Source organism: Phoenix dactylifera, chromosome 6 (assembly GCF_051530095.1).
Source record: "Phoenix dactylifera cultivar Ajwa chromosome 6, Ajwa_hap1_PhDact_Kaust_v1.1, whole genome shotgun sequence".
Classification (NCBI taxonomy): domain Eukaryota; kingdom Viridiplantae; phylum Streptophyta; class Magnoliopsida; order Arecales; family Arecaceae; genus Phoenix; species Phoenix dactylifera.
Genome location: NC_143195.1, coordinates 16,005,823 through 16,025,000, shown reverse-complemented (window position 1 = coordinate 16,025,000; position 19,178 = coordinate 16,005,823). Strand labels below are relative to the sequence as shown.

The following is a 19,178-nucleotide window of genomic DNA, read 5'->3' as shown; positions in this document are numbered from 1 at the left end:
CAGTTTTATTGATTCCGAGGCTTCTGTTTTCTTAGACCAATAAAAGCTTTAGCCACGCAGAGCCATGGATGCAAACTTCCAAGGAGAAAAGAGAAAGAGGAGTCCTCCAAGAGAAAAGAGAAAGAGCCCCCTTTTCAGCCCCCTTTCTTTCACCTTTATCCCTTCCAAAAAAATCTCCTAACAAATATTCAAATCTGACTAATTACGAAAAATAAAATAAAGTCCTAATATAACTGGGAAAGTGGTGTTTCCAGCTAGGATTTTCGTGCATCAAATCTGGAAACTTCTGAAAATTGATCGAGTCAAATCCACGTATTGCAGGCTAAGGACGTGCAGCAAATTCGAGATCAATTTTGACCTTGATAAAGTCAGTATCTATCAAAACTCAAAACATGAAAGTTGTAGAGCGTTTTCTTGGCTTTCCACGGCATCTTGAATCATCTCAATCAGAGCTCGGATGAAAAAGTTATGCTTAAATTACGAAGCAATATCGAAACTGTCCAAAATCATCCAATTAGCTTCGTTTTGTACTTAACGCTTCCATTTGCATCCTAAATCAAAATATAAGAATAATGAGTATATTTAGGCACAAAATAAGTATAAAAGACTAAACATTAAGAAAGAAAAATATGACATTTTGCATTCTCATCAATGCTCTACCTTTACCTGGCGGTCTCCCCAACCGCAGTCAGCGCAGTACTGGTTCGGGAAGAGGCAAAACTTCAGAAGCCCGTGTACTACACCAGCCGAGTCCTCCGGGATGCCGAGACGCGGTACACGAAGGCTGAAAAGATCGCCTTCGCGCTGCTGACTGCGACCAGGAGGCTTCGCCCCTATTTCCAGGCTCATTCTGTCACCCTTTTGACCGATCAACCACTGCGGCAGATCCTCAGCAATCCTGAGAATGCGGGACGGCTGGTGAAGTGGGCAGTAGAACTTGGTGAGTTCGACATCCGCTACCAGCCCCGGCCCGCCATCAAGGCCCAGGTGCTCGCGGACTTTCTCGCTGAGTGCACTGTGCAGGAGACGGAACCTAGGCCGCCGGAAACACCCAGCCTCGATCTCCCGATCTGGACGCTCCACATTGACGGGTCGTCGAACCCTGAAGGTGGAGGGGCTGGGCTGGTCCTTACCAATCCCGATGGAGTGATAGCCGAGTATGCCTTGAGGTTCGGATTTCCAGTGACCAACAATGAGGCGGAGTACGAGGCCCTAGTCACGGGACTCAAACTCGCCAAGGAGCTCGGCATCCGGCGTCTGAAGGTCTTCACCGACTCCCAGCTGGTGGTCGGGCAGGTTCGAGGGGAGTTCGAGGCACGGAGCCCGACCATGCAGAGCTACGTCCGGAAGGTGCAAGCACTCATTCCCGACCTCGGCAGTATTGACATTCAGCAGGTCCCAAGGAGCGAAAATGCTAGGGCCGACAGGTTGTCCCGCTTGGTGGGCGCTGAGGCACACAACTTGTCAAGGGCGATATACCTGAAGACCCTAGATGCCCCGAGCATCGGCGAGGCTGAAGCGGTAATGGCAATTGATCCGGAACCATCTTGGATGGACCCGCTTGTAGCTTACCTCGCCGAAGGGATCCTCCCCGAAGATGAAGATCAAGCTCGGCGACTTGTTATGAAGTCCGCCCACTACGTACTCTACGAAGGGAGGCTGTATCGGACCTCGTTCACCGCCCCCCTCTTAAGGTGCCTCCGCCCTTCGGAAGCGGCTTACGCCCTCAGCGAAGTCCACGAAGGCATCTGCGGATCGCACCTGGGGGCTAGGTCCCTGGCACATAAGATCATGAGGCAAGGCTACTATTGGCCGACCTTATTGGAAGACTCAAAGGATCACGTACGGAAATGCGACGCCTGCCAGCGCCACGCCAACATCCAGAGAGTCCCCTCTGTTCCCTTGGCGCCAATCACCGCCCCCTGGCCCTTTGCACAGTGGGGAATGGATATCCTCGGACCATTCCCCATCGCTTCGGCCCAGCGGAAATTTTTGATTGTCGCCATCGACTACTTCACCAAGTGGGTGGAGGCAGAGCCACTGGCCACCATCACGGAGGCGCAAGTCCGGAAGTTCGTAAAGAAGAACATCATCGTCCGATTTGGGGTACCTCGGGTCCTCATCTCGGATAACGGTCGACAGTTTGATAACAAGCATTTCCGAGACTTCTGCGAGGAGTTCGGGATCGAACATCGGTTCACGTCCGTGTCGCATCCCCAAACCAACGGCGAGGCCGAGGTCACAAATCGGACAATCCTCCAAGGTATCAAAGCGCGGATCGGACGGACGGGGCAAGCTTGGGTCGAGGAACTCGAGAATGTCCTTTGGGCGTATCGGACCACGCATCGGACTCCTACCGGGGAGACGCCTTTCAGCCTAACCTATGGCACGGAAGCCGTTGTCCCCGTAGAGCTCGGACTTCCCTCACCTCGGGTAGCCGCACACCGACCCGAGGCCAACTCGGAGCAACTCCGAGGGAACCTGGATCTCTTGGAAGAAGCAAGGGAAATGGCGCAGGTTCGGATGGCAATGTATCAGCGGAGGGTGGCCCGATATTACAACTCCAAAGTCCGACCGAAGCTTTTCAGAATTGGAGATCTGGTGCTGAGGCGAGCTAAGGCATCTCAACCTACGGAAGGTGGGAAGCTAGCGCCGAATTGGGAAGGCCCGTATAAAGTTCGTTGGGTAAACCGACCTGGCTCCTACCAGTTGGAAGCCCTAGACGGCCGAGAAATTCCAAGGGGCTGGAATTCCGCTAACCTGCGGATGTATTACCAATAGAACAACAAGGCCAGAAAGACAATTTGAAAAGGTGCAACACTTTTCATTTCAATAATTTCTGGTTACAATGGCGTGCTCGTGTGATTACAAGGAATTCCCAGAGGGGAATTAGGGAGTAAAGAAAGCAAAGAAGAGGTGGAGAATCTGTGGAGCTGAGGACCGAGGATCCCAAACCCTCAACCCAAAGCAGCTGCAATCCCACCGGAAGTGGGTGCTTCTAACCGGAGGCGCCATCCAGCACCTCACCAAAAAGACGAGGAGCCGCCGCAGAAGAAGCTCCCGCTGCCCCCAAGGGAACGCCGCCTCCAAAGGATATTCCCATCCTCCCCAGTGGTAGGAAAGAGAAGGAATACGAGGGGGAAGAGCATATGGAGGCGTGGTCCCGGACTGAGCGTCTGGTGCAGAGCTCAATCGGGAGGCTGAACTTCAAGGAGGGAAGATCTGATCCCGGATGAAACGCCTAGAGCGGAGCTCCGCCGGGAAGACCCTCCTTGTTGATCCCAGATGAAACGGCTAGTTGGCTGAAGTCGCAAGGGGAGCGTCTCCCCTTTCCTTCAACAGGAGTCTCTCAGTCATATGCCAAGGAGGAGGTCCGCGATCCATGGCAACCTGAACAGCTCCGGCTTGGCAAACTCCATCGTACCTGCACCTGTATTTATAGCCGAAACTGCGGCCCCCTGGTCGTTCCGATGCGGGTGGCTCCAATAAATGCAGGCGCATTGAAACCGGAGCCGTTCCGACTCCCGAGGCGTATCTCCCCGCGATTTCCTAAGCGTCATTCTCCTTAAACCGCATTCTTTGTGCAGGACAATCCGGGTGTCATGTACCCCTAGGTCCACATATCTCCGCTCGCGCCCAGGCCGTATCCTCCTCGAAGAACCCGCGTATCGCGGCCGCTCAACTAACACTCCTCGCAAGCAGCAGCTGGTGATCCGATTTCCCAGGTAACGCATTAATTAGCGTTTAATGCCCTTCTCGTGTTCCCCCAGGCAACGCTTAGAGAAAAGGAGAAACATGATCGCGGCTGGCCACGGAGAAACCCCGTCGGGCAGCGAGCGACAAGCGCACGACCAGCGAGCGGAATTTCCCGAGGCACGGCCCTCGGATGCCTGGCTAGCCCGATGATCATCCCGGGAGCAGACTAGCCGGAAGCCCCGACCGGTCGCCTCGGCTTGCGCCAGCCTTGGCCGACCAACGAGTGGAATGCCCCGAGGCTCGGCCCTCGGATGCCTGGCTAGCCCGATGATCATCCCGGGAGCAGACTAGCCGGAAGCCCCGACCGGTCGCCTCGGCTTGCGCCAGCCTTGGCCGACCAACGAGTGGAATGCCCCGAGGCTCGGCCCTCGGATGCCAGGCTAACCCGATGATCATCCCGGGAGCAGACTAGCCTGAAGCCCCGACCGGTCGCCTCGGCTTGCGCCAGCCTTGGCCGACCAACGAGCGGAATGCCCCGAGGCTCGGCCCTCGGATGCCAGGCTAACCCGATGATCATCCCGGGAGCAGACTAGCCTGAAGCCCCGACCGGTCGCCTCGGCTTGCGCCAGCCTTGGCCGACCAACGAGCGGAATTTCCTGAGGATTGACAACCCTCGGATGCCAGGCTAACCCGACGATCATCCCGGGAGCAGACTAGCCTGAAGCCCCGACCGGTCGCCTCGGCTTGCGCCAGCCTTGGCCGACCAACGAGCGGAATTTCCTGAGGATTGACAACCCTCGGATGCCAGGCTAACCCGACGATCATCCCGGGAGCAGACTAGCCTGAAGCCCCGACCGGTCGCCTCGGCTTGCGCCAGCCTTGGCCGACCAACGAGCGGAATTTCCTGAGGCTTGACAACCCTCGGATGCCAGGCTAACCCGACGATCATCCCGGGAGCAGACTAGCTTGAAGCCCCGACCGGTCGCCTCGGCTTGCGCCAGCCTTGGCCGACCAACGAGCGGAATTTCCTGAGGCTTGACGGCTCTCGGATGCCTGGCTAGCCCGATGATCATCCCGGGAGCAGACTAGCCGGAAGCCCCGACCGGTCGCCTCGGCTTGCGCCAGCCTTGGCCGACCAACGAGTGGAAGGTCCCGAGGCTCGGCCCTCGGATGCCAGGCTAACCCGATGACCATCCCGGGAGCAGACTAGCCTGAAGCCCCGACCAGTTGCCTCGGCATGCGCCAGCCTTGGTCGACCAACGAGTGGAATTTCCTGAGGCCTAACCCTCGGATGCCTGGCTTGGCGCCGGAAGGATTTCCTGAGGCCTAACCCTCGGATGCCTGGCTTAGCGCCGGAAGAATTTCCTGAGGCCTAACCCTCGGATGCCTGGCTTAGCGCCGGAAGAGTTTCCTGAAGCCTAACCCTCGGATGCCTGGCTTAGCGCCGGAAGAATTTCCTGAGGCCTAACCCTCGGATGCCTGGCTTAGCGCCGGAAGAATTTCCCGAGGCCTAACCCTCGGATGCCTGGCTTAGCGCCGGAAGAGTTTCCTGAGGCCTAACCCTCGGATGCCTGGCTTAGCGCCGGAAGAATTTCCCGAGGCCCAACCCTCGGATGCCTGGCTTAGCGCCGGAAGAATTTCCCGAGGCCCAACCCTCGGATGCCTGGCTTAGCGCCGGAAGAGTTTCCTGAGGCCTAACCCTCGGATGCCTGGCCTAGCGCCGGAAGAATTTCGGGAGCCAGGAGTCAGCAAGACGCTACCGAGAGTTAAAAGAAAAAGAAGGACGAAGGCGAGATGAAGAAACATTCAACTTGCATTAATTTTCATTGTTTCAAGGCCGAGGCCCATACAATTTGGCAAAACCCCGGTATACAAAAAAAAGAGAAGACAACGAAAGGTACAAGAGGTCAGCTTGGAGGAACTCCCGGGTCGGGAACGTCGGGCTCGTCCGCAGGAGGTAGGGAAGCAGCAGGAGAACCAGCAGGCAATGGCGCCGGAGAGGAGTCGAGAAGCGAAATCTCGCTCAGGTCAACTTCGGGGTACTTAGCCGACACCCTTGCCAGGCCCTCCTCGAAGCCTAAGATAAAGGCTTCGGCCCCCGCGTCCGACGCGTCACGGACAAACTCGTCGGACTGACGATAGGTCTGTACTGCCTCCGACATATCGTGAGCGAACTCGGCGGACTGGCGATAAGCCTCTACCGCCTGACGCCCGATTTCCGCACTCCTCTCGGCCAGTGCCGCCTCTGCCCGCTCCATAATCTGGGCTTTCGCCTCCAAGACCTTCGCCACAATCCGGCCTTCCGCCTCGGTGGAGACCCTCAGCAGCTCAGCCCGAGCCTCCTTGTGCTTCGCTTCGGCAGCAATGCGAGCAGCCTCAGCCTCCGTCAGGCGCGAATGAAGCTCCTGATCGCTCGCACGGGACTTCTCCAAGGCCGACTCCAATTCGCCCAGCTTAGCTTCAAGAGACCGAATTCGGTTGCGGGCGTTGTCGGCTGACCGCTGGGCCTTCTCCCACCTCTCCCGGTAGTCGGCAGCCTTCCGGGACTGCTTCTCGGCCCGCTCATCCGCCTTCTTGACCTCGCCCTCGAGACCCGAGGCAAGCTCCTGAGCCTCCAACAGCTGCCTCTCGAGGGCAGCAAAGCCGAGTGCCCGCTCTTCGGCCTCCCGGAGCCTCGCCTCGAAGTCCCCGGTTGTCCTGCCTGCCACAGCCTGGCCTCCCTTTTCCACTGCTTTCAGCCGGTCCTCGGCCTTCGCCAGAAGCCCCGCCTGTTCCTTGTAGCACTCCTCCAGACGGATCATGTACTGGGCGAGCTAAGAAATAGAAAAAATAAGGGAGTCAGGCGGAGAACAACAGAGCCAATAAATGGTGAAAAGCGGCCAGAAGAACACTCACCGACATAAGACAGACACAGCTGGCAGCCCCAACGTCAGAGACCTCCAACTCCCGGACCCGCCGACGGTCCTTCTCCAGCAGCACTGTTTCGATGAGATTTCGGGCGCCATCGGTAGTGAAGGCAGACCCCGATTTCTCCCCAGAGCCGGACGGTGGTTCTGCAGCCTTACCCCTATCCATCGCCTGGGGAAGAGTCCGGCCGATCGCGCTCGGGGCGGGGGTCACCCCAGGAATTGATAGGGTCCCGCTCGGTCGGGGCCTCGGCGCGTCCCTCCTCGAGTCATCAGGAGCCGACCGAGTCGAAGGCCGGGTCGGGGACCGATCACGTCCGACCCGTCCGTCTCGGGCAGGCTCGGATGATACCTCCGGAGTAGCGGCAATCTTACCACCGGAGGGCTGATACAGCGTCAGCTGCCGGTCCGTGCCCACGACGTCTCCCTGATCGGTGGGCCCGGACTCGTCGGTCGGCGTCGGAGGCACCTCCTTACGGGACTTCTTCGCCGGTGGGGCCCCGCTCGGAAGAGCTCGTTTCCTCCTCTGGGCTGCTTCCAGCAGGGACGCCCTACCAACAGCCTTTGTCTTCACCGACCGCATGACGTCGTCGATCTCTGCAAAAAGGACGGGATAGTCGGAGACGGAGAAACCAAAGGAAAGAACGGGACGAAAGAAGGGAAAAAGTCAAGAAAGAATCGGTGGCGGACTCACGGTCGGTGGGGACCGAGCTCAGACCGACATTCACCAAAGTATCCTCGGAAATAAGGCGGGCCACCGGGGGGAGCTGGCCCTCGGCAACCAACCCCTTCAAGGCGGCCAAGCCATCGGACTCCTCCCTTGACAGTCTCGATAGGCCGATCGGAGACTTCATCGGGGTCTCCCAGGTCGCCCTGATTTCCCAAGAGGGATCTGCATCAACAAAAAAGAAGCGCTCCTTCCATTTGTGAATGGAGGTAGGAGCCTCCTTGACAAGGCCGCATCCTCGCCGCGCTGCGAAGCACCACCACCCTTTGTCCTGGGGGTGGCCGCTCAGGCTGTAGAACTCCCAAAAAACATTCAGGGTGGCGGGGATCTCGTGCATACGGCAGAGAACCTGGAAGACCGTCAGGGCCCGCCACGAGTTCGGCACCAGTTGCGTCGGTGCCACTCTTAAACCCCGTAGCACCTGCATGACCAAGTCCGAAGGGGGAAAGCAGAACCCGGCCTGGAGAATGCCCTCATTGATGGCGATCTTCCCTGGAGGAGGATGGGACATCCTCTCCTCAGGCCCCGGGAGTGTGGCGTTGCAGGCCTCGGGAAGGTGGTACCGAGCCACGAGTCTGTCTAAGTCTGTGGCGACCAGCTCCGACTTAATTTGGTCTGCCCTCACTTCGCCCATTCCTAATGGCCAATAAACCTACGGTCAGGACGGGGACAGGAAGGGGGGAAAGACCGGAGCGACTGGAGTACACTAGTATAAGAGGGAAAAGTATGGAGAGCCCTAAGCTGAAGAATGGGGAAAACTCACCGGAAAAGAGGTAAGAGCGGCTCCGAGAGCGCCAAAGGAGAAACGAGCGAACAGTCCGACGGCAGCAACAGTGGCGCAAAGGGGAAACTTGAAAATATCTGTAAAGAAGAAGACGGACGGGGAAAGGCCCCCGATTAAATAGGCGGAAAGGCAAGTGACGCCTCAATGACGCCAGAGGACGCCTGGCTGCCGAAGGGTCGCTCGCGCCCCAAAGGCGAATCGACACCATTAAGGAAGGATGTCCGCCGAAATCCTCAGACTGCCGGGTCAGCAATAACCGCCATACGCCATAAAAAGGGCGGGGAGCTCGAAGCGCGCGCGCCTCTCCGAGGAACGGCGGCAATCCCGAAACATCACTCCCTTCACCTGTTCCCCTTCTGGTTCCAGGCTCGGAAGTGGGGGGCTACTGTTACGGGGGAAATAAGCCGCCATGCCCCACGTGACCGGCACGCGCGCCCAGGAAGACTACGGCTGCCCTTTGATCCAGCAATCCGACCCCGAGTCGGATATCCTCGGCTCCGCAGCCCGACCCCGAGTCGGCTGCCCTTTGATCCAGCAATCCGACCCCGAGTCGGATATCCTCGGCTCCGCAGCCCGACCCCGAGTCGGCTGCCCTTTGATCCAGCAATCCGACCCCGAGTCGGATATCCTCGGCTCTGCAGCCCGACCCCGAGTCGGCTGCCCCTTGATCCAGCGCTCCGACCCCGAGTCGGAGATCTCTTGATAACGACAGGCTATTCCCCAGAGGCACGCCGCGGCCTCCTGCTCCACTACTCCCTGCAACGGCTGTATCTGATGCTGCTCCACGATCTCCTGCATCAGCCGTACAAAGCGGAGCCCCACTATGCCCTGACGTGGCCGTACCCGGTGCTGCTCCACGACGCCCTGTAACGGCCATGTCAGTGGCCACACCATCGTGCCCCACGATAACGAACCCCCCTGAGAGACCCCCCAGCCAGGTATATATGCGGCTGGGGGGAGAAAGGGGGAGGTGAGCAATATCTCCCAGAGCACTCTCTTACTTGCGATTATCACCTCTCCTCCTCCTCCAATCTCCTCTGACTTGACCGTCGGAGGGCCATCACCACCCTGGTGGTGGTGCAAGGCTTGTTTGCAGGTTTCTTGGCGGAAGGTGGAGCGCAGCCAACACCAACCAAGACAACTCAGACGGAACCCCGTTCACACCGCAGTGCCAATCGTTCACGGTTTGGACCACCAGCAACACTATGCATTATAACAAACCCTAATGACAATAGTTTAGTTTTTAAAGGGATTAGACGTGGAAATGTATATGTTGTTGACCTAGAAGATCTTGCAAAACATAACCAATGTTTAGTTGTTAATGAAACTAAAGATAATGATGCTAGTTGGTTATGGCACCGTAAGTTAGGTCATGCAAGCATGGACACAATAACTAAACTAGTTAAAAGAGATTCCGTGATAGGTTTGCCAAAATTAAAATTTGAAAAGAACAAAATATGTGAAGCATGTCAATTTGGCAAACAATCTAGGAACTCATTTAAATCCATAAAATGTGTCTCTACCTCTAGGCCTCTAGAATTATTACACATGGACCTATTCGGACCAACTAGAACAACAAGCCTAGGTAGAAATAAATATGGTCTAGTTATTGTAGATGATTACTCTAGGTACACATGGGTCATGTTCCTAGCACATAAGGATCAAGCATTTTCTGTTTTTAAGAAGTTCCATAAGGAAGTAACAAATGCTAGAGAGTCTTCAGTCATAGCCATTAGAAGTGACCATGGAACTGAATTCGAAAATCAGTCATTTGAGGAATTTTGTAGTAAAAAGGGGATAACCCATAATTTTTCTACACCTAGGACACCACAACAAAATGGAGTTGTGAAAAGGAAAAATAGGACTCTAGAGGAAATGGCTAGAACTATGTTATGTGAAAGTAACCTCCCTAAGTACTTTTGGGGAGAAGCCATTAATACTTCTTGCCATATATTAAATAGAGTTTTATTAAGACCCATCATAAAGAAAACACCTTATGAACTGTGGAAAAACAGAAAACCAAAAGTTAATTACTTTCATATTTTTGGATGTAGGTGTTTTGTTCATAATAATGGGAAAGATAATCTAGGTAAATTTGACTCTAAATCGGATGAAGGAATATTCTTAGGTTACTCTACAACTAGTAAAGCCTATAGAGTCTTTAATAAAAGAACCTTAGTTATAGAAGAATCTATACATGTTGTATTTGATGACTCTAGTGACATCTCCTCTAGTAAGAAAGTTAATTTTGATGATGATGTTGAAATTCTTGAAGAAAAGATAGATGAGATGGCATTACAAGATGATAATCAAAAGTTGAGTGAAGGAGCACCATCAAGCCAAGAGGCTATTGTGGATCATGGGCTAACTAAAGCTTGGAGGTATGCTCACGGGCATCCTAAGGAACTAATTCTAGATGATCCATCTCAACCGGTTAGGACTAGAGCATCCCTTAGAAATTTAAATAACCATCTAGCTTTTGTCTCACACTTTGAGCCCAAACACATAGAAGAGGCCGAAAATAATGTAAATTGGATAAATGCAATGCAAGAAGAATTAAACCAATTTACTAGAAACAAGGTATGGAATCTAATAGAGAGACCTTCTGAATATCCTATTATAGGCACGAAATGGATTTATAAAAATAAACTTGATGAAAATGGAATTGTTATAAGGAATAAGGCTAGACTAGTAGCAAAGGGTTATAATCAAGAAGAAGGTATAGATTTTGATGAAACCTTTGCTCCTGTAGCTAGACTTGAGGCTATTAGACTATTATTAGCATATGCATGCTCTAAGGACTTCAAACTTTTTCAAATGGATGTAAAAAGTGCATTTTTAAATGGGTATATTAATGAGGAGGTATATGTAGAACAACCTCCTGGTTTTGAAAATCATCAATACCCTAATCATGTATATAAACTGAACAAAGCACTTTATGGTTTAAAACAAGCACCTAGAGCATGGTATGAGAGACTTAGCAAATTCCTATTAGAACATGAATTCTCTAGGGGAAATGTAGATACAACCCTATTTCTGAAAAAGCAAAACAAAGATATGTTATTAGTACAGATTTATGTTGATGATATCATTTTCGGTGCTACTAACAATCGCCTCTGCGAAGAATTTGCTGATTTGATGCAGAGTGAGTTTGAGATGAGCATGATGGGAGAGCTGAACTACTTCCTCGGGCTTCAAATCAAACAGTCTGAAGGAGGCATCTTCATCAATCAAGCCAAGTATATCAAGGAGATGCTCAAGAAGTTTGATATGGAGGGAAACAAGTCAATCAGCACCCCCATGAGCTCATCATGCAAATTAGATCAAGATGAATCAGGTAAATCTGTAGATCAAAAACTTTATAGAGGTATGATAGGATCCTTATTGTATCTTACTGCAAGTAGACCTGATATTATGTTTAGTGTTTGCATGTGTGCTAGATATCAGGCTAATCCTAAAGAATCACATCTAGCTGCAGTTAAGAGAATTTTTAAATACTTAATAGGAACTAAGAACATAGGGCTATGGTACTCTAAAGAATCTAGCCTAAACTTAATAGGATACACAGATTCAGACTTCGCTGGATGTAAGCTTGATAGAAAAAGTACCAGTGGGTCGTGTCAATTTCTAGGAGAAAATCTTATCTCATGGTTTAGCAAGAAACAAAACTCGGTTGCATTATCTACTGCTGAAGCTGAATATGTTGCAGCCGGGAGTTGTTGTGCTCAAATCTTATGGATTAAACAACAATTAGAAGATTATGGCATTAAACAAGATAAAATTCCCATTAATTGTGATAATACAAGTGCCATTAATCTAACTAAAAATCCAATTCAACATTCAAGAACTAAACACATTGAGATAAGACATCACTTCATAAGAGATCATGTATTGAATGGTGATGTGACACTCCAATTTGTTTGTACTGATAATCAATTAGCAGACATTTTTACAAAATCCCTAAGTAAAGAGAGGTTTAGTGTGCTTAGGAGGGGATTAGGAGTGATTGATCCATCCTAGTGGTGGTTTCCACTAGATCCATTGATTTTGATGACTAGATTGTGGTTAAAATAGAGTTTCTTTTCAATAATCGTCAAATCAGATCATACTTTAGTGTTTTTCCCTCATTTGGCACGATTATAGCCTGATTTTTAGGTGCGTGCCAAGGTTAGAGACGACTCGAGTAAGTTTCAGAGTCGGCTCCTAAGGGGGAGTCGACTCGCGCATTTGCGGGAGTCGACTCGCAAAGATGGCAGCAGAGGGGGAGTCGACTCGCATATAGTCGGGAGTCGACTCGAAGTCTACAGGCGCATAAGGAGAGTCGACTCGCGCATATTCTGGAGTCGACTCGAGGTCGAGTCGACTCGCGACTCAGTGGAGTCGACTCGCAGTCGGGATCCGACTTTTTAATCCTAGATTTGTCGTTTCGAAAACACTTTTCTCTCAAGCCGCCACTGTTCAAAAGCCCTAGAGCCGACTCCTAGGTCGTCCCCGATCGTCTCCAACCCCTTTTCCGTCGATCTTTCACCGGTTCTTCGGTTTTTCATCCCTTCCTAGGTCGCCCCCGGTCGGTCCCAAGCCTCCTCCGTCGACCTTTCTCCGTCCTTTAGGTTTTTCATTCCGTCTAGGTCATAATGCCGCGTAAGACCGTTGTCCGGAAGAGGTCCCGACCCGAGGCCGGTCCCGAGCGGCGCTCCAAGGCGCGGCACGATCCCGCGAGGCAACCACCTCCGGCTCGTTCCCCGCCTAGGGCGGTTCCCGCGAGGCCATTGGCCGGGAAGGCCGTCACCACCGGAAGATATGTCGACTTCGACTATCTCTCCCGGGAAGGGTTCACCATAGGTGATAGGCTTAGGACACAGGGATTAGAGTACTTCCTCACTTTAGATCTCCCCACTTACCCTGGCCTTGTTAGAGAGTTCTATGGTACCGTCCATCGGGGAGATGGGGGTATCGAGGGCACAGTAGCCGGTGTCCCTCTGTTTGTTACGGAGGATCTTATTGCCCACATCCTCCACCTTCCATTAGTAGGGGTGGCTCCCACACACCCTGAGGACAGGGTGAGGCCCTTACGGCCGTTCTAGGGCATCCACCCCAGTCACCTCTAGACGAGGTTTCTGCTAGCTCACTTCCGATTGAGGTGAGAATCCTTTTGAGTATACTGTCTAGGTCCATCTTCCCTAAGACAGGGAGATTTGATTTTGTAAATGAGAGAGACCTAGCTCTTATGTTTTATATTCTTCAGGACACCCCGATCAACTTTCCCAAACTCATCTATAGGTATATGTGTGAGCCCCTAGATAGACCTAGGCTCACCCTCCCATACGGCATGATATTCACCCTTCTGTTTAGGGAGTACGAGATTCCCATTCCTGAGGAGGAACCCTTTCGCGCATTACGATGGACAGATCGCATGCGAGCGGGGACCCTACACAGGATGGGGTTTCGGAAGAGAGAGGGCATCTGGGTTAGGAAGTCGTCCCTCACTACACAGACCACCAGACCTTCCCCCAGTCCTGAGCCCGATTCTGACTACCCCGACTTACCAGATCTTCCATCCGCTCCTGCTCCTACCACCTCAGCCGGACCCTCCTCCTCAGCTCCTCAGCCCATGGAGGTCCGGATCGCTCCTGAGCAGCTCCGGGAGTTGCGCCAGGAGATAGTTAGAGACCTGCGGGATGATCTACTTCGGGAGCTCCGGGGTTCAGTGCCTGCTCCCACTCCTGCACCTTCGTCAGCGTTGGTCCCTTCCTTGACAGCCGTAACTGACATGACGGCCCATGTGCGGGAAGAGATCGACAATGTACGGTTCCTGGTCCAAGCCCAGTTCCATAGCATGAGCGAAGTCTCGAGCACCACTCGGAAGATGCGCGATAACATCCGACAGGACATGAGCACCACCACCCAGGGGGCCGAGCGCTTGTCGACTGTGCTCATCGACAAGCTGGATACACTTCAGACGTCGGTGACTGAGCTCTCCACTACACACAGCAGGGCCACCTCATCCATCATCACTCAGCTCGGGCATCTTACAGATGCGGTCACCCTCCTCATGGAGGAGAACAAATTGAGAGGAGGAGCCACATCCTCGAGAGGAGGAGCCACATCCTCGAGAGGAGGAGCTACATCCTCGAGGAGACTGTAGCTACTTTTTGTATTTTGCTTTGACATGTATTGCTTTACGTTACTTATTGTATTCTGAAATGTACTTACATACAAATTAATACAATGAGTAGCCGCATTTTTCTTCAATACTGTGCCTTTTGATTTGTGTTTGATTGTGTGTTTTGATTACCTCCTTTTTGATATGATGACAAAAAGGGGGAGAAATATGTATAAAATATGTAAAAGGGGGAGAAATATGCATAAAATATGTAAAAGGAATCAATGAAAATCAATAAAAAGATAAACTCTTAAAACACACAAATTTGTTCTTAGTGGATTCGGTACCTCGAGGCTCATTATCTCTCTTTTGGGGCTCCTAATGGAGTAATCTCCAGAATCTATTCAAGGGATATTCGGAGATTAGCTCAATCCTACTCAAGAACAAATTGACAGATTTTTCCTCTAAAAACTAAAAATTTCAGTTCATAAACTTCAAAGCATTAAAAGGAAATTCAGAGAATCAAAACATAGTAGAATGCATATGTTGAGGGGGAGAATCTGAATTTTAAGCAAGCTAAATTATTAAATATATATAAGCCAAACAATTGATTGCATGATATGAAGGCTTATATAATTCCAAATGAAAGGGGGAGCTTTAACTCCGAAATTTATTGTTTCACTCCTTTCAAGCTTGGATAAATTGAATTACCAGACATTTGAATTCATTTATGGATTTTATTTCATTGTTTATTGTGCAATTCACTTTACATATACTCAATGTTTTGTCATCATCAAAAAGGGGGAGATTGTGGAGTGATTGATTAAAACCCCATTTGATTTTGATGAGCTCAAAGCATTTGAGTATAATTCTTGTTTACTAATGAATTCAATTAAGTGTTTCAGTGAAAATCCTGTCTACGTGTCTCTAGACTTGGTTCATAGTATTTTGGATAAGTTAAGAAGTCAGCCTGAACCAAAGTCTGAGACTCGAGTCGACTCCTAAGTATCACGAGTCGACTCCAAGCGTATCAAGTTCACTGGCACGGGCTCGAGTCGACTCCAGATCAGTACGAGTCGACTCCGACTGAGAACAGACAGAAGAACAGAAAGCTTCAACTCAGAACCTGTCAACGAGTCGACTCCCAAAGTGCGCGAATCGACTCCGATGTTCACCGAGTCGACTCTAGGATAGTAAGAGTCGACTCTCAGAGGAACAGAAGAAAAAGTCAGAGAGCAATTTTCGGACTCTGAGATTCGAGTCGACTCCCGCAATATGCGAGTCGACTCCAAGACTCCGCGACCATCAACAGACAGAAGACCAAGTTACTGCCTCTGAGATTCGAGTCGACTCCCAGACAGCTCGAGTCGACTCCAAGACAGCTTCACATCAAAAAGGCAGAAGACCAAGTTTCGGAAACTGAGAGCCGAGTCGACTCCGAGGAAGTTCGAGTCGACTCCAAGACTGGACGAGCCAAAAGACAGAGAATCGGGAGTTCGGGCTCTGAGATTCGAGTCGACTCCCAGGACAGTCGAGTCGACTCGGGTGGATCAAATTCAAAATTGGATCCACGGACTTCAGTGGATGAGCCGACTCCGAAATTGCCAAGTCAGCTCCAGAAGTTGGCGAGTCGACTCCCAGTCGTGAAGGCAACTTTAATTCAAATTTGGAACAGTTGCCGAGTCGACTCCGAAAAAGCTTGAGTCGACTCCCGCTACAGCCGAGTCGACTCCTGATCGCGCGAGTCGACTCTAACCCACCAACGGACACATTGTCAGGCTGCGCAGAGTGTGCAGAACGGGCAGAAAAAGCTCTCTAACGGCTAGTTTCCGTGGGGGTTGGTTTAAATAGCTATAGAAGACTGTAGCAATGTAGAAAAGAACCATTCCACTCCAACTAATCAAGCATTCAAGCTCTGCAACGTGTTCTTCAACGAAAAAGAGGAAGATCTGCATTTACTGCATCCACCTACATCTTCCCAGCAATTAAAGCCCTCTCCTCCTGCATTCAAGTCGACTACTCACTCAAGAGGAGACCAGAAGTTTAAGAAGCCATTCCTCTTCTCCAACCTAAAAGCGTTTGAGGCTTCTTAACTTCATTTATTATTCATATTGTCTTTTATCTGCTTTTGAGAAGCTGTATTTTTCTGTTTCTTCTTTTTATTTACACATTGTATTTGCTTGGTTCAATCGGGGGATTGAATCAAGGGGATTGAGGTTGGTTGGTGAGCCGAGTGTAAAACCAACGTGTGTAAGGGTTCGATTGTGATCCCGAGAAAACAATCAGGGTGGTTCTAGTCGGTGAGCCTGGGAAAACCGACCGAGTTCGTTGTGAGCTCGTAAAACAACAAGTTTGGTTGTGAGCTTGAAAAACAACCGGCTGTAATCCAAGGGGGTTATAGTGAATTCCCAAGTGAGACTTGGGGAGTGGACGTAGGAGCAAGGGTTAGCTCCGAACCACTATAAAACTTGGTGTTTGTGATTGCGTGTCTCTATTCTTCTTCCTTTCATATCACTCACAGCACATAGTAATTAATTAAATAACTTACACTAGTTTTAATTACTTATCCACATCGTTTTAAATACCCAAATTATTTTAAAACCCAATTCACCCCCCCTCTTGGGTTGTCTATCTGGGCAACAAACCATTTACACTTCCCCATCTTGCATTCGATTACCTGAGGTAGCAGCTGTACAATATAAAATAAAGTCTAGTGTGATCCAAATGCTCCCATCTTTTTATGGGCTCACCAACGAAGACCCATATAAACACTTAGATGAATTTCTTGAGATTTGCACCATTGTCAAGATTCAGAACTTCACTAATGATGCTCTAAAATTTAGATTATTTTCCTTCTCCTTTAAAGATAGAGCCAAGCAATGGCTGAACTCTTTAGAAGCCAATTCGATTCGTTCCTGGGATCAAATGCAACAAGAATTTCTTAAAAAATACTTTTCCATAGGAAGAACGAACCAGTTTAGATGTGCCATCACAAGCTTCTCCCAAACTGAGGGAGAAGAATTTCATGAAACTTGGAAGAGATTTCGAGACCTAATCCGTAAATGCCCACATCATCAAATACCTAAATGGCAGCTAGTGCAATGTTTCTATGACGGATTGACTGAATAAAACCGTCAGATGATCGATGCCACATGAGGGGGGACTTTCATGCTTAAAAATGAGCATGAAGCATGGGAATTATTTGAAAATCTTAATGAAAACTCCCTCCACTATGCTTCCTGTTCTCGTCAAGCACCCCCCGAGTTCTCAAAGAAAAGGGACCATTTGTGAAATAAGTCATTCTATGGACCTGTCTAGCAAGGTAGATGCATTGTCCCATAAGATTGACCAACTGATGATAGGAGGATATGTCGTTAGCTCTTCCCAAGCACAAGTGTGTGCTATCTATCCTAGCCCATCGCATCTTATTCATGAGTGCCCCTCAGCATCCCAATTCTCCGAACTCGTGCAAGAACACATAAATGCTGCTCAAACATAGCCCAGACCGGGTAATGACCCATTTTCCAATACATATAATCTGGAATGGCGGAATCATCCAAATTTTTCTTGGAAGCAGCAAGCTTCGAATACTGCCCAACCTTACTTCCAAAATTTTCAAAACCCTCAGAATTTTCATCTCTACCGTCCCTCAACTCAATTTCAACATCCTCCCCCTCCACCCCAAAGAAATATAGCCTTTAAGGAGAAAGTGTTGACTGCGCTTCAAGGTTTGGAGGCAAACACACAACTATTGCACTCTCACACGCAATCCATTGCTAAGCTAGAATCCCAAATGGGTCAACTAGCTAATGCATTAAACAAGTGAGAGGAAGGCAAGCTTCCAAGTCAACCAGTGAGTAATCTAAGGGGACAATACGTGGCTCAAGAAACTCGACTAAATCATAAGCAAGCCAATGCTTTGACTACCCTTCGGAGTGGACGTGTAATAGATAATAAGGTTGGGGAGGGTAACAATAGGGAAGGTAAAGAAGAGGAGAGGAATGTATCACATGAAAATCCAAAACCTTCTTTTTCTTCTTCAATTAGTCCACCGTCTGCCACAACTCACATTCCAAAGGCTCCATTTTCTGAAGCACTTAATGCACCCACTCCCTTTGGTAAGAAGGGAACTTCACTAGAATAGATGATGGAGGTTTTCAAACAAGTTAAAATCAACCTCCCGCTTCTTGATGCCATCAAACAAGTTCCCTCCTATGCCAAATTTCTCAAAGACCTTTGCACCCAAAAGCAAAAATCTAGGACACATGTGCCTAAAAAGGTCCTCCTAACTGAGCAGGTAAGTTCCATTCTACAACACAACACCCCTCCAAAATTCAAAGATCCTGGCGCTCCCACTATTTCTAGTGTCATAGGAGATAACTCCATTAACCGAGCACTCTTAGATCTAGGGGCAAGTGTGAATCTTCTACCCTATTCAGTCTATGAGAAATTTGGGTTAGGTGAATTAAAATCCACCTCGGTGTCCTTACAATTGGTTGATCGATCTGTGAAGATACCACGGGGGATGATTGAAGATGTTCTTGTCAAGGTAGACAAATTCTATTTTCCAGTAGATTTTATCGTCCTTGATATGGAACATGTGCCCAATCTAAAAAAATAAATCCCTGTGATTCTTGATCGTCCCTTTTTAGCGACAGCCAATGCATGTATCAACTGTAGAACCAGGGCAATGGACATATCATTTGGAAACATGAAAATTAAGTTGAATATATTTCGTGCCTCTGATCAACCCGCAAAGGAAGTTGAGTGCTTCCTAATAGATAAAATAGACGATCTTGTAGAAAAAACCTTTTTCTATATTTTGAAAGATGACCCTTTGAAAACATGCTTGACCCATTTTGACTTTGCTATATACAAGGCCATAGAAGTAGCCAACTCTGTGCCCGACAATCAGTTTCCCACAAATTTTCTTCCTTGAAAAACTCGGCATGAGCCCGGCAT

General features: G+C 50.0%; 1 protein-coding gene across 1 annotated transcript in view; it reads right to left on the bottom strand.

Annotated features, from left to right (window-relative positions):
• Positions 1–6,948, bottom strand: part of LOC149753323 (uncharacterized) — a 9,984-nt gene extending 3,036 nt beyond the window's left edge. Inside the window, exons 1-2 of the mRNA XM_089923720.1 lie at positions 6,592–6,948; positions 5,817–6,509 (exon numbers count right to left, since the gene is read on the bottom strand). Of these exons, the coding sequence (XP_089779846.1) occupies positions 5,817–6,509; positions 6,592–6,771 (873 nt within the window). The 5' untranslated portion in view covers positions 6,772–6,948. The remainder of the gene's footprint in view (positions 1–5,816; positions 6,510–6,591) is intronic.
• Positions 6,949–19,178: the final 12,230 nt, after the last annotated feature.